Here is a 21,442-nt window from a genome sequence, read left to right as displayed (position 1 = left end):
TGGAAGAGATCATTCTTTGACAGGTATATCAGTGATTAAAGTGAGAAGTCTTTAATTTTTTTGTATAAGCTAAATATCTTTATATTAAAATATCCCTGTAATCCTGAATATAGCTGAGAGAAATGCTTTGGAATTGCCTATTTCTGATCTTAATTCATCACTGGACATTTTTGTTATTTTGGTACTTAATCCCTCAAAGTTCAAAGTGGACTGTTCTTAAACTGGTTTCTAATAGATACGAGATACTTGACTTATAATTGCTACAAGTCTCCATTAAAGCTACAGTGTAACTAACTCCATATGACTAGATTAAATCATCTGGAAATGTATTTTTATTTAGAATTCACCTATAAGATACCTTGAATATGGGTGCATTCTATTTTACTAATGTTTAAATAATACTTTCATTTTCAAATAATGTTTCTCTATTCCAACTATTTAGAAGTTGTCAGAACTTCCTCATCATTGAATTAAATCAACATCCTGTATTAAATGCAAGTTTTCTATTACAAAAAATAAAAAATAAGACTACACCAGGCAGCCAAGATGCTGACATTTGGGCACAGTGATTACAGATGGTGACCATGGACAGCGATGTTCCTGCTGATTCGGCAGCGATTCAAGGCTGCTTTTCTGTGCTGACCTGCCCTTTGAGTCTTTATGCACATTTGCTTTGAGAAAGAAATACTTCTTGATTTTTTGCTTTGTCTAAACCCACTTCCTTTATCAGACTTAAAAACATATACGTTGTTGCATCAGCCTGTAGGTGTCCGTGTCTAGAACCAAATTTTCTTTGTGTGTATGTGTTTGGCTTGCATTGTTTTAAAATATACCACCACTTAGTTATTATGCTTTAATGGCTTATTAAAGAAATATATTCATTAAAAACATAGGTTGATGGGGAAATGGTTATTTTTATTAGAGACTAAAGAAAACATATCTTTACATGAGACTCTACAACATGGCTACAATAAATTATTCTTACCAACTGAATACTATAGTAAAGATGGGCTTCTTCTAATATAGAGTGATACAGTATTAACAGGGCTACTAAGTTAACATGAAGCATGATATGGATCAATGCACATGGCATTGCTAACCTTGAACCATGTCATAACAAAGAAGAACAGAAGGATGAACCCAGTATAAGGCCACTTAACTTAAAAAGAATGATCCTGAAAGTTTAGAACTAATGATCATAAGTAATTAAAAAGACTTCATTCAAACCACTTAGATTTAAATTTAGGAAAATTCATTGTTTAACTGCATTCAGGTAAATCAGACTTCTTGGAAATAAATAAGAACACAGTTTAATCTCTGCCTTGCTAAAAAAAATTCAAATTTGCACAAGTAATGAGGCATGTTCAAACTTTAAATAGTTTAAATTGCCTTCTCATAGTAATATAAAAGATTATCACAAATTTAATCCCTGAGATATAATTTCTAAAGCATTCTAAAATGTAAGGAAAATGAAATCTGAATACCAAAATTAGTGATTTCCTTCAAAAATAAGGGGCTAAATTCTCCCATTAAGCTCACTGTATTTGCAGATTTTTTTCAAGACAACAAATTACAGAGTACATTTCCTAAGTAAACACTGAGATTAAGGACATGTTTCTCTTATTTTCCCACTTGAATAACTGTGAATTTAATAAAACTACAATATTTCTTGGCCACTCAGTAGTTAGAAAATAAAAGCCTCCATTGCTTTGGTCCCCATATACATATATTTTGTGTAGACAACAATGACTTTTCACCATTTCCTTTCCTATAATTCCATGATTCTCAAAATGATCATTTCTTTTTATACACGGCAAAAATTTCACAAAAGCTTGTAGCACTATTAACATTTTCACATTTCTTTGGGGATATAGCTAGTTGATCTTCTTCTGATTTCTTCCGTTTTTGGAATCCCACATGATTATAATGTTGAAGTATACCAAGAAGAACAGGAAGTTTAAGCAGGATACAAAACACACCAATACAGAAAACAAGTCCGGTAGTTTCTGAGGAGGATCCAGTGTGACAGCCATCAGTGTCAGAAGGACCATAGTGATTACTGAGATAAGAAACTATAAGGAGGGAAAAAAAATGTTACTGCATAGGATAAAAGATAACATTTAAATGTACTGGTAACATTGATTTATAGTTGTAAATGAGCAGAATTGAAGGGGAGAGCTGGGGGTTCAATCTCTTCTACTAATGAATCTCAACCTCGGCTGTATGGAAGAGTCATCTGGGAGTTTTAAAAAAATCTCGGTCCTCAGACCACATCCCAGACCAATTAAATCAGAGTTTCTGGGGTAGGCGCTCCAAGTGATTCCCAAGTGTAGCCAAAGCCTGAGAGCCCCTATCTTATACTTCTTATCACCCAAGCACTGAAAAAAGGAATCTGAAACATAATATTGCTAGTCAGGGTTAAATTCATGGCATGCTCCAGGGCCCTACAGGATATAAAATTCTAAGTTAATCTAAGAATTCATCTATGAAAAATTTTTCTACAGCAAATGCAAAACTACATTTCATATTCACTGAACGCATTCAGTGAGCCAGTGCTGTAGTAAAGCATGGTGGGGCACATGAAAGAAAATGTCCTCTGGCCTCGAAGAGCTTCCAATTTAGGGGAATGAATGAACTAGTTAAATAAAATCACAAAGTCACAGTTTAGTAAATGCCAAGATGAGCAGTAGACATAATTACTGCATTTATTGTAATTGTGCAGCAGTCAGTTTCCTTCTCTAGACCAGTGCACCGCACCATAGAAAAGAGTAGCTGCTAACCACATAACGGCTACTGAGCATTTGAAATACGCCTGCTGTAACTGAGGAGCTGAATTTTTAATTTTACTAAGCTTAAATCCACGTGTGTCTAGTGTCTACCATATTGGACAATATAGCTGTAGACTGTGAGACAAGGACCAGCCAGACAAGGACATGGAAGCTACTTAAGTAAATGTAGAAAACAAGCAGTGAGAAACAGTAGTGACTTTCGTGAAGGAAGTGGGACATAAATGGAACCCTGAAAGATGCTTTAATGGCTAGATAATGACAGAATTGGTAAGACCTGTAAAGAGAGTAATGCAGTGATCATTCCAGACAGAAGAATGGGAAGGATGGAAGCCAAAAAAGGCTTACAAACAGGTATAAATAGGCTGCAAATATCCTCCAAAGGGAAAATATGAGTCAATCTTAGGAATGAAAATTTCTGAAGTGAAATCATCAAATCAAAAGTTTCAAACTTAAGAAATATGGGACTGAATGAAATGTCATGATACTATGATCTTGAATCACTGTCAGACTCCAGCCATTACCCCATTTGTCTGCTCCTGTTTAGAAAAAAGTTTCCTAAAAGAGTTAACTATAACTTGCTGTGTCCAATTCTCCCTTTCATTAGTGAAACTGCACCAATTAGGCTTTCACTCCAATCACTCCAATGAAAGATCCATAATGACCTCCACTAAACTAAACCCAGTGGTCAATTCTTATTGCCTTATTTGATCTCTCAGCAGCATTTGAAATAATACATCACTGCCATCCTGAAACCCTTCCTTTGGCTTCCACGACATTATACTCTCCTGGTTTCCTCCTACCTCACTAGTTAATCTTTCTCAGACAACTTCACTGGTTCCTTCTCAATCTATAATCACACCTTTGATGAGCTCATCCAGTGATGTGACTTTAGTCACTGTCTATATACTGAAGACTCAAATTACTATCTCCAGCCTGGACCTCTCCCCTAAACTCCAGACTCATATATCCAAGTTCTCCTTAAAATCTCCACTTGGGTATCTAATAAGCACCTAAAACTAAGTATATATATATATATATATATATATATATATGTATATAAACTATCCTCAATAAGATTAGCAATTGACTTATCAGAAAATATGGATGCCACAAGGCAGTGGGATGGACGATACTCAAATTGCTGAAAGAAACAGCAAAAATACCCTTCAAAACTGAAGGGGAAATTAACAAAACCAAGTCAATACATTTGAAAATACTGAAATAATACAAAGTATGTTCTCTAAATACATTAGAATTAGAATAGAAAAACATGAAGTAGTCAAGGAAATCCCCAAATATTTGGAAACTGAAAACCAAATGCCTAAATAATTCATGAGCCAAAGAAGAAATCAGAAGAAATGGACTATATATTTAACTAAATTAAAAAACATATATTTCAAAGTTTATGGAATACTGCTTAAGAATGGCACAGGGGTTATATATGGGTTTGAATGACTATATAAAAATGGAAGAAAGGTCTAAAATCAACCACCTGAACTTGAACTTTAAGAAACTAGATAAAAAAGAGTAAACCAGGGACTTCCCTGGTGGTCCGGCGGTTGAGACTCCGCACTCCCAATGCAGGGGGCCCAGGTTCGATCCCTGGTCAGGGAACTAGATCCCACGTGCCACAACTAAGAGTCCACATGCTGCAACTAAAGATTCTGCATGCCACAACTAAAGATCCCACATACCCCGCACACTGCAACAAAGATCCCACGTGCCACAGCTAAGACCCAGCGCAGCCAAATACATAAATAAATATTTTTTAAAAAAAGAGTAAACCAAACCCAAGTATGACAAAGGGTATATAAAATTAGAACCAAAATCAGTGACATAGAAAACAGAAAAACGAGAGAAAATCAATGACCAAAAGTTGGTTCTGCAAAAATATCAATGAAACTATCAAAATTTAGCTAGACTGACCAAGGCCAAGAGAGAAGGTACAAATTTCCCAAGTCAGGAATGAAAAAGGAACATCAGTCCTTACCATACATAAAAATAAAAAGGATTATAAGGGAATATTATGAACAACTGTATGCCAACAAATTAGATAACATAGATGAAATGGACAAATTCTTAGACACACCACTGAAATTGTGTCAAGAAATACAGAAAGTCTGAATAGACCTATAACAAGAGATTGAATTAATCATTTTTTAATTGAAGTACAGTTGATTTACAATATTGTTAGTTTCAGGTGTACAGCAAAGAGATTCAGTTATATATATATTTTTCAGATTCTTTTCCATTATAGGTTATTACAAGATATTGAATATAGCTCCCTATGCTATACAGTAAATCCTTGTTGCTTATCTATTTTATGTATGGTAGTTTGTATCTGTTAATGCCATACTCCTATTTTATCCCTCCCTCCTGAATTAAGTCATCTTTAAGATCCCACAAAGAAAGGTCCAGGAACAGGTGGATGGCTTCGCTGGTAAATTATACCAAATGTTTCTAGAAGAACTAATACCAGTCCTTCATAAACTCTTCCGAAAAGTAGAAAAGGAACACTTCCTAACTCATTCCATGAGGCAAGTATTAAGCCTGATTCCAAAACCATACAAAGACATCACAAAAAAGAAAACTACAGACCAATATCCCCTATGAATATAAGATGCAAAAGTCTTCTACAAAATACTAGCAAACCCGAGCAAGTGGCATATAAGTAAGGTTATATACCATGATCAAGTGGAACTTATCCCAAGAATGCAAGGTTAGTTCAATATACAAAAATCAATCAATGTAATATACCATATTGATAGAATGAAGGAAAAAAACATAATATCACTAGACACAGGAAAAGCATTTGACAAAATCCAACACCTTTTCATGAAAAAACATTCAATTTAGGAACAGAAGAGAACTCCCTAACCAAATAAAGGCCATCTATAAAAATCCCACAACTACATCATAGTTAATGTTGAAAGACTGGATGATTTCCCCCTAAAATCTGAAGAAATGAAGATATCCACTCTTGCCAGTTGTATTCAACACTGTACTGGAGCTGTCTAGCCAGGTAATTAGGCAAGGAAAAGAAATAAAAGGCATCCAGTTTTAAAGGGAAGACATAAAACTATCATGATTTACAGATGACATGATCTTGTATATAGAAAATCATAAGGAATTCACTAAAAACTTATAGTACAGAATACAAGTTCAGAATTAAAAAATCAATTGTATTTTTATGCAGTAGCAATGAACATTATGAAAACAAAATTAAGAAAACAATTCCACTTACAAAAGCATCGTAAAGAATAAAATACTTAGAAATGAATTTAACAAAAGAAGTGCGAGACCTGTACATTGAAAACTACAGAACATTGTTGAAGGAAATTAAAGAATAAATTAATGGAAATACATCCTATGTTCATAGGTTTGGAAGACTAAATCTTGCTAAGATGGCAATACTCCACAAATTTAAATGCATATTCAAAGCAACCCCTATCAAAATCTCAGCTGGGTTTTCGGAGAAATTGATGAGCTGATCCTAAAAAGAATATGGAAATGCAAGGGACACAGAATAGCTAAAACAATCTTGAAAATGAATAACAAAGTTAGAGGACGCAATTTTCAATCTCAAAACTATAAAACCACAGTAATCAAGACAGTGTGGCAGCAGCATAAGGATAATATAGATCAGTGAAATAGAATTGAGAGTCCAGAAATAAACCCTTACGTTTAGGATCTGTTGATTTTCTACAAGGGTGCAAACACAATTCATTGGTGCTGGAACAACTGAATAAAGTTGGACTCCTACCTCATACCATACACAAAAATTAATTCAAAATGAATCAATGTCCTAAAGAGAATTAAAATTACAAAACTTTTAAAGAAAACATAAGAGTAAATCTTCATGACCTTTGGTTATATAGAGATTCTGAGATATGACACCAAAAGCACAACAACAAAAGAAAAACTAGATATATTAAATTTCATAAAAATGAAAACTTTTGTGCTACAAACAATACCATCAAGAAAGTCAAAGAGCAACCCACAGAATGGGGGACAATATCTGCAATTTAGTAAGAGACCTGTATCAAGAATGTATAGAGAACTCTTCAAAAAAAAAAAAAGACAACTCAACTAAAAATGAACAAAGGATGGGAATTCCCTGGTGGCCCAGTGGTTAGGACTCCGTGCTCTCATGCCAAGGGCCTGGGTTCAATCCCTGGTTGGGGAGCTAAGATGCCACAAGCCATGCAGTGTGGCCAAAAAAAAAAAAAAAAAAAATGGGGGCAGGATTTGAATAGGCATTTCTGCAAAGAAATTACAAAAAGATACTCAACATCATTAGTCACTAGGGAAATGCAAAAACCACAATGAGATACCATTTCACACCCACTTTGTATGGCTATAATAATGGAGGGGTATAATAAAAAAAGCCAATAACCAGTGCTGTCAAGGATGCGGAGAAAGTGGAATCCTCATATATTGCTGGGGGGAGTGTAGAATCATGCAGCACTTTGGAAGACAGGCAGTTTCTCAAAATGTTAAACACAGAATTACCACTCCTAGGTATATACTTGAAGGAAATGAAAACATATGTGCACTGGTAAACTTAATACACAAATCTTCAGGGCAGCATTATTTATAACAGCCAAAAAGTGGAAGCAAGCATCTACTGAAGAATAGATAAACAAAATGTGGTATATCCATATAATGGAATTGGCAATAAAAAGGAATGAAGTATTGATACGTGCTACCACACAGATGAAAATCAAAAATGTGCTAAGTGAAAGAAGCCAGTCATCAAAGACAACATTTTGTATGATTCCATGTTATAGACTGAACTATGTCCCCACAAAATTCATATGTTGAAGCCCTAAGCCTCAATGTGACTGCATTTAGAGATGAGATTAAATTAAGGTTAAATGAAGTCCTAAGGCTGGGGCCCTAATCTGATAGGACTGATGTCCTTATAAGAAGATAAAAAGACACCAAAGAATTCTCTCTCTCTCCACACATACACACACACACACAGAAGAGGCCACATGAGGAGACAGCAAGGTCACCTACAAATCAGCAAGAGAGGCCTCACCAGAAACCAATGCTGATGTCACCTTGATCTTGGACTTCTAGCCTCCAGAATTGTGAGAAAATAAATTTCTGTTGTTTAAGCTACCTGATGTGGTATTTTGCTATATCAGCCCTAAGGGACTAATACATTCCATTTATATGAAATGTCCAGATAGGCAAATCTATCGAGACTGAAAGTAACTGGGTGGCTGTCCAAGGCTGAGGTTAGAGGTGAGGGTGGAATGGGGAATGACTGCTAAAGGGCACAGGGTTTCTTTTTGGGGTGATGGAAAATAATCTAAAACTAGGTTAGGGCGATGGTTGTAAAACTCTGTGTACATACTTAAAACACTGAGTTGCATGCTTTTTTTTTTTGAGTTGCATGCTTTAAATGGGTGGATTTTATGGGAATTATATCTCAAAAATGCTATAAAAGAAAAAAGATATTATAATAACTTTTTTTTTTTAAATAGTACCTTAAAAACTAAACAACTTACCAAATGTTGTATAATTCTGGGAAGAAATGTAAAACATGGAAAATATTTCCTAACAGAAATGGAAAAGGATTTCAACTGCAGGTCTTCTTCAGAAGTCTTTTCAAATATTGAAAAGGAGGTTGCACAAGCTATGAAAAATGCCATCACTGTCACAACTGAGGGCATTAGGAGTTCATCCTTCAATAGAAGAGGCAGCATACTATATGGGAAAACAGAAAAAACGTTAAAAAGAGAATTGTCAATTCAAACCATAATCACTTTGTAAAAAAGTTGTAAATGAGTTTATAAGTACTATACTGAAAATATTATACTGGAAATTGGTTTGACTCACCTAAATGTTGACACAAGTAAAAACCAAGTAGACATAAAAGGAATTTCCCTTAAAACTAAGCAGACTGGTCTAAAATGACAAAGAAAAATATGTTAATCTTAGAGAATATAATTTCAATGCTTACATGTAAAAATATGAATACATTTTACCTGTCTGATTTTTGAGGTAGTTAAAAAACACACACACAAAATACTCCATAGGGACTACTGATTCATTTTTTTATAACTATCAATCCAAACTAAATGAATCTAGACACAGAGAAGGTGTCAACTCCTCATAATAAATGGAAAACTGCTTCTTCCAGTATCCATTAATGAAACATATTTTCCCTATCATACAAACAGTAGCTTAAAGAAAGGATCAAACAGAACTGAACATTCAGAGAAAAAGAGCTTTTTCACATATTTCATCCTACTTGGTAAACATGAATATCCTACTTGGTACAGTGGTTTTCAAAGTTCTTTTTTATGATCTTCCATGTGACATAATGCTCAGCTAAGTTAAAAACTAAAAGACAGGATCGTCATCTGCCACTGCAGAGAGGACAACAGAGGCAAGGAAGAATTATAAAGGGTTGATGATGGTAGAATAAAAGAAAAAAGGACGAAATGAGTAGGAAGAGGCTACATGAAAAGAGCAATAGTATAGGAAGAGGAAGCGTAACACCAGTAGATGGAACCACTGGCTTCATCAGAAAGCTGTCTAGGGTCATAGGTCCAAGCTCTGTGACCTCCTTAGCACCGCCCTGGTTGCATTACCTTCTGGATTCAACTGTGGCAATGCTCCAAAAGAAGGGCCTAGTCAGAAGACTTAAGTCCTACCTAGTCCCATCCCTGCCACTTACTTACTGTTTGACTTTGAACAAGTGATTAATTTAACCTTTTTCTTATCTGTAAATGGAAATAATAACAATACCTTGGATTGTCAAGTAGTTGAAAGAACTCTTCTGCAAGTATTATCTAGTGTTTATTTTTTAGTAAAACAAAAATAAAATAACTTTTTACTAATGGTGGTAGTTGTTGAATAATTATTTTTGTTGTTATTATTATTGGTCTCCTTATTTTAAAAGGTTTAAGTATTCTCCTTTCTTAGAAGGATGACTCTTCCTCATGTCAGCTAGAATATGAGATGGGAGGCCTGGGTTTATAAACTGATTGAAAACTACTACACTAAAAGAAAATACTAGAGGACTTTCAATTTCATTGCTTTATGCTTTTATAATTGGAATGTATTTTTGTTCATTACAAGCACACAGTAGGTGTTCAATAAACATTATTTTCTCTTTCTAGGTCTTAATTCTTTCCCACTTAATCATTCGGTATTCATTTACTGAACGTAAGCATTTATTGAAAATGTAGTATGTAAAAGCACTGCTCTGAAAGGAATGCAGTGATGAATGTAACTCAGCCCTTAACTTCTAGGTACTTAATATTTATAATCAAGCTGCAAAATCGCCTACAACCTCAACCTCTTCTCTGAACCCTTCCTTTCACCACCTTGTTCAAAACAAATCCTAGTTCTCTCCCGCTAAGGAAAGTGCTGCCCCTCTGCCCTGTCAATTGTGCCTGTTTTGTTATTGTTGTTGTTTCCACAGCCTTCAAACAATTTAAAGGCCCTGAGAAGGGAGATAACCTCTTTGCTCTTCATCACTACTTCCACACTACTCTCCCTCTCCCCACCTTAACAGTTTCCAGCTTTGAATCTCCTGTCGTCTGGCTGTGTATCCCCTATTATTCCTCAACTTTATCATCCGCCAGCCTCAAGGATCACTTCACTCATTACTCAATAATTTCAACTTCTTACACACTGTCACTGTCTACAACCCTACTCATCTCAATTCTTGGCAATTTTAACATACACATAGATGATCTTCCAACACCCAGACCTCTCATTTGCTGGAACTCTTCTCTTCTAGTGATCTCATCTTCAGTCCTACACTTAGGGTCATATGCTAGACTGTCAGCCCTCCGTAATCACAACTCATCAGTTGCATTCTGACTACTATCTCCTACCTTTTCAGTACTCCAACAATCTCCACCAAGACCTTCGATCCATTGTTCCTAGCACATTTTCACTTTGCCTCACTATTTTAATGGCCTTTTCCCTTCTTACCCAGGTTAAGTTCTAAGATCAATCATTATAATCACTCCCATGTATTCAATCTCAAACCCCAAGCAAGTGAGTTATCCTCACTAGACAAAACCATAAACCTGGAAATACCCAACTCTCCACCTGCACTTACTCTGGCCTTACTGAGCAACTGCTCTGGAGGAAAACATTTACCCACACTAACTATTCTCACTTTAAATACATGATCATGATATTCAAGTGTCCAGCAATTAGTATATATTTCCCTAGTCTGTTCATACTCTGTGTCTCCTTAGAAAGATAATTCCACCTTCTCCTCTCTTCTCATATTCCCAACAGCTCTAACCCACTCTTCCCTAATGACTTTGCCTTCCATTTCAATAAGAAAACTAAAGCAATTAAAAGAGAACTTTCAGAGATGTCACCATCACATCTACTCTCTTCCCAGCATCTGTACTGATACAGTGTGTTCCCTCTTTTTATTAAGATGAACGATTCATGCATCTGTCCACAGCCAATCCTTCCATTTGTGCTCTAGATCCTACTCCCACCTCTGTCTCTGAAGGACACTGCTCCAGCAACTCTTACCTCTCCTGTATCATCAATGTTCCCTCTTACTGACCATTCCCATGCCATTATCTCTCCTATCTTAAAACAAATAACAAACCTCTTTTGACCCCACTTTCTCTACCAGTTATTGCTTAATTTCTCTGCTCTCCTTTTTGGCAAAACTCATCTAAAGAACTGCCTACCTATCTCACACCATATACAAAAATGAACTCAAAATGGATCAAAGACCTAAATATAAGAGCTAAATCCATAAGTTCTTAGAAGAAAGGGTAAATATTACCTTGGATTTGGCAATGGTTTGTTAGATACAACATCAAAAGCACAAGCAACAAAAGAAAGAATAGATAAATTGGATTTCATCAAATTAAAAATTCTGTGCATCAAAGAACACTATCAAGAAAATCCAAAGAATGGAAGAAAGTATTTGTTAATCATATATCTGATAAAGGTTTAATATCCAGAATATATAAAGAACTTCTAAAACTCAACAAGAAAGAGAAACAACCACTTAAAAATTGGACCAAGGATTTAAGTAGTAGGCATTTCTCTGAAGAAGATATACATATTGCCAACAAGGACATAAAAAGATGCTCAACATCATTAGTCTTTAGAGAAACGCAAATGAGAACCAGAGTGAGATACCACTTCATACCTACTAGGATGGCAAAAACAATAACAGACAATAACAAGTGCTGACAAGGATGTAGAGAAATTGGAACACTTATAATTACTGGTGGCAATGTAAAATGGTACAGCTACTGTGGAAGTTAGTTTGGTGGTTCCACAGTAAGTTTACAGAATTATTATATGACCCAGAAATTCCACTCCTGGAGACCCAAGAGAACTGAAAACAAGTGTTCAAACAAAAACTTATACATGAATGTTCATAGTGGCACTATTCCCAATAGCCAAAAGGTGAAAACAACTCAAAATGTCCATCAACTGATGCATGGACAAACAAAATGTAGTATATCCATATGATGCAATATTATTCAGGCATAAAAATGAAGTACCAATACATGGTACAACATGGATGAACTTTGAAAATATTATGCTAAGTGAAACAGGTCAGAAACAAAAGGCCACATATTTTATGATTCTATTTATATGAAATATCCAAAACAGGCAAATCCATGGAGACAAAGTAGATTAGTGGTTACAAGGATTAGGGGAAGGGGAGAATGGGGAATGACTGCTTACTGGGTATGGGGTTTCCTTCTAGGGTGATGAAAATATTCTGTAAGTAGACAGTGGTGGTGGTTATACAACATTGTGAATGTACTAATAGTGTATTTCACCATTATATATATATATATATATATATATATATATATATATATAAAATATATACTTAAATATATATATATATTTTAAAAAGAATCATCTATACTTATCCTCAATTCTTCTCTTCTCATTATGTCTTAAATCCACCCCAATCAGGCTCTTCCCTGCATCACTCTACCAACACTAGCCTTTTCTAAGTGACTTAGAAAAGTCACTTTTCATCAGTGACTTCCATTTCACTTTGGCAAATAGTCTATTCTTAACCCTCATCTTATTTGACCTATTAACAGCATCTGATACAACTGATCACATCATGTCCTTTTTTCCCCAGTTTTATTGAGATGTAACTGACGTATAACATTGCACAATGTGAACAAAGTGTACAATGTGATGATATAGGTGTATGTTGCAAAATGATTACCACAGTAAGGTTCATTAACACATCCATCAACTTAAAGTTACCTTTTGTGTGTGTGTGTGCCCTTGTGTGTGTCTGTGGTGACAACTTTTAAGATCTACTCTCCTGGCAACTTTCAAGTATACAATACAGTAAGTCCCCTACATACGAACAAGTTCCATAGTGAGAGCACGTTTGTAGTCCGATCTGTTTGTAAGTCCAACAAAGTTAGCCTAGGTACCCAACTAACACAATCGGCTATATAGTACCGTACTGTAATAGGTTTATAATACTTTTCACACAAATAATACATTAAAAAAACAAACACAAAAAATAAAGAAAACATTTTTAATCTTATAGTACAGTACCTTGAAAAGTACAGTAGTACAGTACAACAGCCGGCATCCAGGGGCTGGCATCGAGTGAACAGGCAAGAAGAGTTATTGACTGGAGGAGGGAGAAAAGGTGGGAGATGGCAGAGCTGAAGGATTGTCAGCAACAGGAGACAGAGGGCAAGCTGCAATGTCACTCACACGTGATGCTGAAGGAACGCACATTCGCATCCTTGAAAGTTCGCAACTTGAAGGTTCGTATGTAGGGGACTTGTTAACTTTTGCTAACTACAGCCAGCTACAGTGTATGCTGTACATTAGATCCCCAGAACTTATTCATCTCATAACTGTAAGTTTGTACTCTTTAACCACCTTCACCCATTTCCCCCCCACCCCAACACAGGCAACCACCAACTTACTCTGTTTCTGTGAGTTTAGTTTCGATGCTTCTATGTCTTAACATTCCTCATTTAAGTGAGCTCATACAGTATTTGTCTTTCTCTGTCTGACTTACTTCATTTAGCATAATGCCCTCAAGGTTCATCCATGTTGTTGCAAATGTCCTTCCATTTTTTTTCTTTGGCCGCACCATGGCATGGCAGTAGGATCTTGGTTCCCCAACAAGGGATCGAAACTGTGCCCCCTGCAGTGGAAACGTGGAGTCTTAACCACTGGAGGAAGGAAGTCCCTAGGATTTCCTTCCTTTTCTATGGCTGAATAATATTCCTCTGTGTGTGTTGGAGGGGGGAGTAATACGCCACTTTCTGTATTTATTCATCTGTTGACAGGCACTTCCATGTTTCCATGTCTCGGCTGTTGCAAGTAATGCTGCAAAGACCTCGGGGGTAAAGATGCCTCTTCAAGACAGTAATTTCATTTACTTCAGAAATATTCCTGGGTCATATGGTAGCTCTATTTTTAATTTTCTGAAAAACCTCCATACTGTTTTCCATAGTGGCTGCACCAATTTACATTCCCACCAGTAGTGCACAGGGTTCTCTTTTCTCCACATCCTCATCAGCATTTGCTACCTCTTGTCTTTTTGATAAGAGCCATTCTAACAGGTGTGAGGTGGTATCTCATTGTGGTTTTGATTTGCATTTCCCCGATGATTAGTGATGTTGAGCACCTTCTCATGTACCTGTTGGCCATCTGTATGTCTTCTTTAGAAAAATATCTATTCAGGTCCTTTGGGTTATTTGTTTTTTCTACTACTGAGTTGTATAAGTTCATTATATATTTTGGATAATTAACCCTTTATCAGATACATGATTTACAAATATTTTCTGCCATTCCACAGGTTGCCTTTTCATTTTGATATTTCCTTTGCTGTGCCGAAACTTTTTAGTGTGATGCTGTCCCAATTATTTATTTTTGCTTTTGTTCCTTCTGCTTTTGGTGTCATATCCAAAAAATCATTTCCAAGAACAATGTCAAGGAGCTTCTCCCTTATGTTTTCTTCTACAAGTTTTACAGTTTCAGGCCTTACATTTAAGTCTAAGCCATTTCAAGTTAATTTTTGTGAGTGGTGTAAGACAGGGGACCTTGTATCCTTAAAATACCTTCTTCACTCAGCTTCCAGGACACCAACTCTTGTGGTTTGCATCCTAGATGGCCATTCCCATTTGCCTCTTCTCCCAGACCTCTTAATATTGTGTGGCCCAGGACTCAGTCTCTGGCATTCTTCTCTGTCTATACTCACTTCCTTGGTTATCTCATCCAGTCTCATGACTTTAAATGTCATCTCTACTGAGAAATTACTAAATTTATGTCTCTGGCTCAGTCTCTCTCTAGACTCCACTCATATATCCAACCCAGACTTGTATTTAAATACTAACTCAACACCTCCACTTGATGTCCAAAGACATGTCCAACACTGATCTTGGGAACCTCCCACCTTGTTCACATCTAGTGTAATCCTGCTCCACTTGCAATCTTCCCCATTTCAGTCAATGGCCACTCCATCCTTCCCGTTCCAGGCCAAAAACCATGAACACACCTTTGATTTTTCTCTTTCTCTCACATGCTACATCCAAATCATCGGGAAACCTTCAGGCTCTACTGACCACTTCTCACCTCTTCCACTATTACGATCTTGGTCCCAATCACCACCATCTCTCAACCTGGATAATGGTGATTGCCTTCTAAATGGTCTCTGTGTTTTCTACCCTTGCTCTGTACAATCTGTTCTTGACTTGCCACCAGAATGATCATTTTATTTTTTAACAACTTTATTGAGGTATACTGATATACAATTAACTGTACATATTTAACATGTATAATTTGATAAGCAAAGTGATCCTTTTAAAACATCAAGTCAGGGGACTTCCCTGGTGGCGCAGTGGTTCAGAATCCGCCTGCCAATGCAGGGGACATGGGTTTCGATCCCTGGTCCAGGAAGATCCCACATGCTGCGGAGCTACTAAGCCCACGCGCCACAACTACTGAGCCCGCATGACACAACTACTGAAGCCCACGCACCCTGGAGCCTGTGCTCTACAACAAAGAGAAGCCACCGCAATGAGAAGCCCATGCACCGCAACGAAGAGTAGCCCCTGCTCGCTGCAACTAGAGAGAAAGCCCATGTGCAGCAACAAAGACCCAACGCAGCCAAAAATAAAAAATAAATAAACAAAACAAAACAAAAAAAACACATCAAGTCAGATCATGCATCTTCCTCAAAATCCTTCCATGGCTCCCCGTTTCCTTCAGAATAAAAGCCAAAGTTCCCAATATGGCCTACAAGATCCTATATAATTTACCTTAAAGTTACCTCTTTAACTTCACCTCCTATTACTTCCTACATTGACCACTGCACTCTGGCCACACTGGCCATTCTGTTGTTCCCTAAACATATCAGGCATACTCCCATCTTAGGGCCTTGGCACTGGCTGTCTAGAATGTTATTCTCCCAGATGTCCACTTGGCTAACCCTCACCTCCTCCAGTCCACTCAAGTATCTCCTCGACAAGGCCTACCTTGACATCCTTGTTTAAAATTGCAACCTGCACTTACTCCTGTACCCCCAGCTCCAGTACTCCCAACTTCCCTTATCCTCTTTTATGTATCCTTCGTGACTTTTATTACCTGCTAACACGTTATTTAATTTCTTATTTTTATTTAATTATTAGTGTCTGTCCTTGAGAATGAAAGCTAAGAAAGTAGGGATTTTTGTCTGTTTTGTTCACACATATATCCCAGGTGCACAGAACAGTATCTGGCAAATAGTAGGCCCTCAATAAATATTTATTGGGTGAAATATTTGTTTAATGATAGCTTAGCTGGAACCAGGTCAAGAGGAACTTTAAAATATTTGATCAAAATTATATTAAAGTCATGCACTGTTATGAATAATTTAGGTACAGTTGTAGAGTATGAACTTCCAGAAATTCAGGGCCCAAGAGCTAATCTGAATGGTCAGATTATAGGTCACTCACTGATCGAGCTCCTTTCTCTGGAGTAGGAATCCTGGGGAAAATTATACATGTTTGAAAGCAATACCTCTCCAGAGTTCCATCCCCTGGCACTAGGGATTTGCATAGGGTCAGCCTAGCCTCACATAACAGTGGTCAGATCTAACTCAAGTTTAGACTTTAGGGGATGAAATTAAGCTGCCCTCCCAGTCTGCAATGGTACGAGACTATTTTTTTCGGAGGAAAGAAGGCTTCCCCATAGGCCAGCCCCCCCCTACTATAAAGCTCTGCACTAAGGTTTTAATTCAAAGCTTCACCTAATAAAAGCAATACACCCTTCCATTTGTCATTAGTCATTTCATACATGCATCTTCCACAGGAACCTAGCAAACATAGGGTGAGGGGTGCGGCAGGCATGGGTGGGATTGATCTTGGGCAGGATTCAAGTATTCCAATGTGTTCTGGGCAAATACTATTTTAATATTGGGATAATATACCCCCAACTGCCACTCAATTTCTATGAAGAACAGGAAAAAATTTTAATGCTCCTAAAAAAAAGGAGTCTGGTTAGGGATTGCCAATAGGGTCTAAACAAAGGTTTTGACAGAAGAACTAGAAAGAAGGCAACATATAAAAGCCTCTAAAGAGGTTGATGGAGAGAACAGGCTATTGAATAGATGTGGAAATGAATGAAATGAAAAAGGCAAAGAAGACAAACAGGCTCCAACCTAAGTAGAGCCTCTTTGGAAGACAGTTTTTATTAGCATATAGAAAATATAAATGAAAAAAATAGGAAGAAATAAGATGTCAGAAATTCTATAAAATTTTATCAGTTTAAAATATATCATAAAGAAGTAAAATTGTAAGAGATCATCATTCTGGAAAAAATGTGATTTTATGAAATAATTTTATGCAATTATGTAACACTTGCATAGTTTTGATTTGCACTTAGGTGATTAAATGTAAGTAATAAATTTATTTATATATTATAAACACATCATAATAAATAAACAAATAAAACATACTTGAAACATTTTTACTTACAATGACACCAAAAGAATGGACTTTTCATGTACTTGGAAAGAAAATAGAAAGAATGACAGTGCACAGCTAACCTTAAGGAAAAAGGGGACAAAATCAGATATAACAACTTATAAAATATAATATCAATTTAATTATGAATCTGACTAAAAATCATTTCAAGTAAAATTTTAAAGTTTAATATAGCTTGTAGCTAGAAGGAAAATATATACACAACTCTAATGTGCATAATATTTTACTCAAATTTAATAATCAAAATATTTTGAAAAATAATTATTATAAAGCTATACCTAATCATCTACAACAAGTTCATTGAGTCTCAGTTATTAATAACAAAACTACTAAATAATCCAGACACAACAATCATACCTTCATCCTCCCTTGGAATCTCTGACAATTTAAATTAAAAAGCATGAAGGACAAGAAAGTCAAAATCTAAAACTGGCAAAGTAAATCCATTTTAGTGTTTTTAAAACGTGCACTTCAATAAAATATATTCAGTGTTCTATAAAGTAATCATTTGCTTTTTGGGATTTTAAATTAATAATTACTTAGATCTATTTTCAGGAGTTTATATTCTGCATATTAGACATTTATCTATATACATCCAATCTAGTTGCTCAAGCAAAAAACCTGGATCACTATCTTGTACATGCTATACATCCAATCCATCAGCAAATCCTACCTACACCATCTCCCAAATACAATATTCACTGACTTCTCTCCACTCGCCTCTGCTGATGGTGGCAGAGGAGTGGTCTAAGCCATGCCCATCTTCCTGTTGGACCACCGCAATAACCTCCCAATTGGTAATGCTCCTGCCCCCGACAATCCATTCTCCATTTAGCCCCCATATCAGATCATGTAATTTCCCTGTTTAAAATCTTCCAACAGCTTCCCATTACACTTAGAATAAAATGCAAACTCCTACATAATCTGGGTCCTGCCTTCCTCTTACTGTCTCCCTCACTCATTTCACACCAGCCACTTCATATTTGTCCCTTTAATGCTTCGAACATGCCAAATGTGTTCCTGCCTTGAGAAGAAACTTGCTTTTGTCAAGTCAGAGCCCAGATCTTCTTGTAATTGGTTCCTTCTGATCAATCAATCATTCAGTTCCAGGATGAAATGTCACTTCCCTAGAGAGGCCTTCCCTTACTCAATCTGAAGTAGTACCCCCGTAAGCAAACCCCACCAGCCCTCTTTTCACATAATACTATTTTCTTCATAGTCCTCATCACTCCCAGATATTTTCCTGTTAACTGATTTATTTTGTTTATTGTTCTTCTCCTGCCACTAGCATGAATGTCCCCCAATTAAGAGAGGAGGGATATTAGCTGTCATTCATTTATATGCCAATTCCTAGAAGAGGACCTGACACATTAGAGGGCACTTAAATACTACTTGAAAAGATACAGATAAAAGTAACTTTGTTGCTATAGGTATATTAGTATTCATACTATCAATTACCTTAATTATAGACTTATATTAAGAAATAATTCAATCTAAATTGAAAGGAAAAACACTTTAAAATAATTATAATGGGAAATGTTTTAAAGCTCTCAGAAGTATTCAATAAGAATTTAAAACATTATCAACAAAAATAAAATAAGTCATTAATATGTCTTTTTTATTTTTTAAACACAATGTCTGGTATTAAAACACAACAAACAAAATAAAATTAGGAAATTAAGAGAAAGAAAATGCTTTTTCTGCTTTATAATCCTAAAAGTAATCATCTCTAACACTGCTAGTTACCGAAACTCTGAAATTCCATTCCATCATCTTTGAAATATACCTTTATTTAGCATGATAAATAACCATTTTACATAAGCTTGCAAATATTTCAAGTTAGGGCTACTGAAGACATCAGAATATTACTAACCACATCTCTCCTATTCTAAACATTCTATAGAATATTAACTATAGATGACTTACTATGATCAGAGTTCATTCACAGAATGAAACAACAGACATCATCAATAAAATAGTAACTTTAAAAAAGAGGAACATGAATCTTTTTGCACTGTGGAACCAATAAGCACTTTTGAAATATTTGACTGACATGCTCTGTTCTGGCTTGTTTTTAGAATGCAATATAAATAAGTGGCAGTCCCAGAATTGAAACCCCAATTTCTAAAATGTTGTCCCTTTAGGGAATTTCCTGGCAGTCCAGTGGTTAGGACTCCGTACTTTCACTGCCGAGGGCCTGGGTTCAATCCCTGGTCAGGGACCTAAGATCTCACAAGCTGCGTGGCATGGCCAAAAATTTTTTAAAAATAATAAAAAATAAAAGGTTGTCCCCTTTATAAGTCCACTAAGACTGACTGTTTTCATAAACTAACTCTTCTTGATATTTTAAAAGGATATTCTTTAAATGTCATTTTATAGACCAAGGTACACAGGAACAAATTCTAAATACCACAGAAATACAACCAGGAGGAATCTGTAAACCCACGCAGAGAAACGCTAAAATATAAAATATATACCCAATCCATGTTCCAACTGATACAAGTCATGCTCCTAAAACAGAGGTCTGTTCCCTCTCCTTCTCCAAAATCTTTTTTGCTCCTCTTGCACACAAATCAGACTCCAAATTTTTCAGCCCAGCATTCAAGCTCTTACATAATTTGATTCTTTCTGACTCTTCTCTCTCACTATATCCTCTCCTAACCTCAACACGCACATACCCACATAAAAGTTACACAAATTTCATTGGTTAATAGCTGTTCCCAGATCATTCCCTATCCTTTCCCACATCTGTACCTTCAAGCGCTTCCTCCTATCTCAAACTCTCCTGTTATATAACCACCTATTCCAAATCTTGCCCAGCTTTCAAAATTTGGCTCTGATTCCACTTGCTTTAAGAAATAGTCTAAAATCTGCCCTCAAAGTAATATCTCCTTTTCCCATACTATCACAGCACTCCACTGTACCTGACAGAACTTAATACCATCTGCTTTATAGCATAATAATTTAAACATGTCTATCACCACTGTTTCTTCTTTGTATTCCCTCACTGACCACCACAAATAAATTAAATAGTTGTTGAATTAAACTGAAAGATTCTGATTGCTCAGCCTAGTACAAAACAGCACCTGTCAGACACTCAGTAAGTGTTTGCCAAATAAATGAATGTCTTATGTCTCAATCCAATAAATCCTGTTCAAAGCAGGAAAATAATTATCTGTATTTTTAAAAGATCAATTGCAGCAAGAATTAAGTATCTAAAGTAATGAGAAACTTACCAGAGTAAATTTGAATCCTTTGGGAGAGGGGTGAAGTGTCAATTTTATACATGCCGGAAGCAGGCTCAAAAATGTAAAACAAAAGCTAAAAAATTAATAAAAATTAAACATTTGTTTTCTCTATAAAGGTATATAGCTAAAACAAAGAAACAATTTTTTAATGTAAGGATCACATTACTTATCAACTTAAGTTGATTTCAAATTAAAGTTTTTTATGTATTAATAATAAATTCAAGACCAAATAACATTTTAATAAAATCCATACACTGAAATATGTACACACTTTAATATATACATGATTATATAAAATAGAACAAAATATTATAGAACTAAATATTGTTTATTTTTTTTAGTATTTAGTATCAATTATGGAAAAGATACAAAGATAGCTAAAAGTCAATTATCAAACACTCAAACAAGAAAACATAAC

At 35.8% G+C, this 21,442-nt stretch overlaps 1 protein-coding gene across 2 annotated transcripts in view; it reads right to left on the bottom strand.

The window, feature by feature from the left end:
• Positions 1–894: 894 nt before the first annotated feature.
• The window catches only part of ALG6 (ALG6 alpha-1,3-glucosyltransferase), a 56,080-nt gene continuing 35,532 nt past the window's right edge, over positions 895–21,442 (bottom strand). For both annotated transcript variants that reach the window (XM_059899087.1, XM_059899094.1), the window contains exons 11-15: positions 21,013–21,097; positions 17,768–17,838; positions 8,640–8,708; positions 8,309–8,507; positions 895–2,072 (exon numbers count right to left, since the gene is read on the bottom strand). In XM_059899087.1, coding sequence (XP_059755070.1) covers positions 1,875–2,072; positions 8,309–8,507; positions 8,640–8,708; positions 17,768–17,838; positions 21,013–21,097 — 622 coding nt within the window. In that variant the 3' untranslated portion in view covers positions 895–1,874. The remainder of the gene's footprint in view (positions 2,073–8,308; positions 8,508–8,639; positions 8,709–17,767; positions 17,839–21,012; positions 21,098–21,442) is intronic.

This window comes from Balaenoptera ricei, chromosome 1 (assembly GCF_028023285.1).
Source record: "Balaenoptera ricei isolate mBalRic1 chromosome 1, mBalRic1.hap2, whole genome shotgun sequence".
Classification (NCBI taxonomy): Eukaryota; Metazoa; Chordata; class Mammalia; order Artiodactyla; family Balaenopteridae; genus Balaenoptera; species Balaenoptera ricei.
Note: the sequence above shows the minus strand (reverse complement) of the source record. Positions and strands in the feature narration are given on the sequence as shown.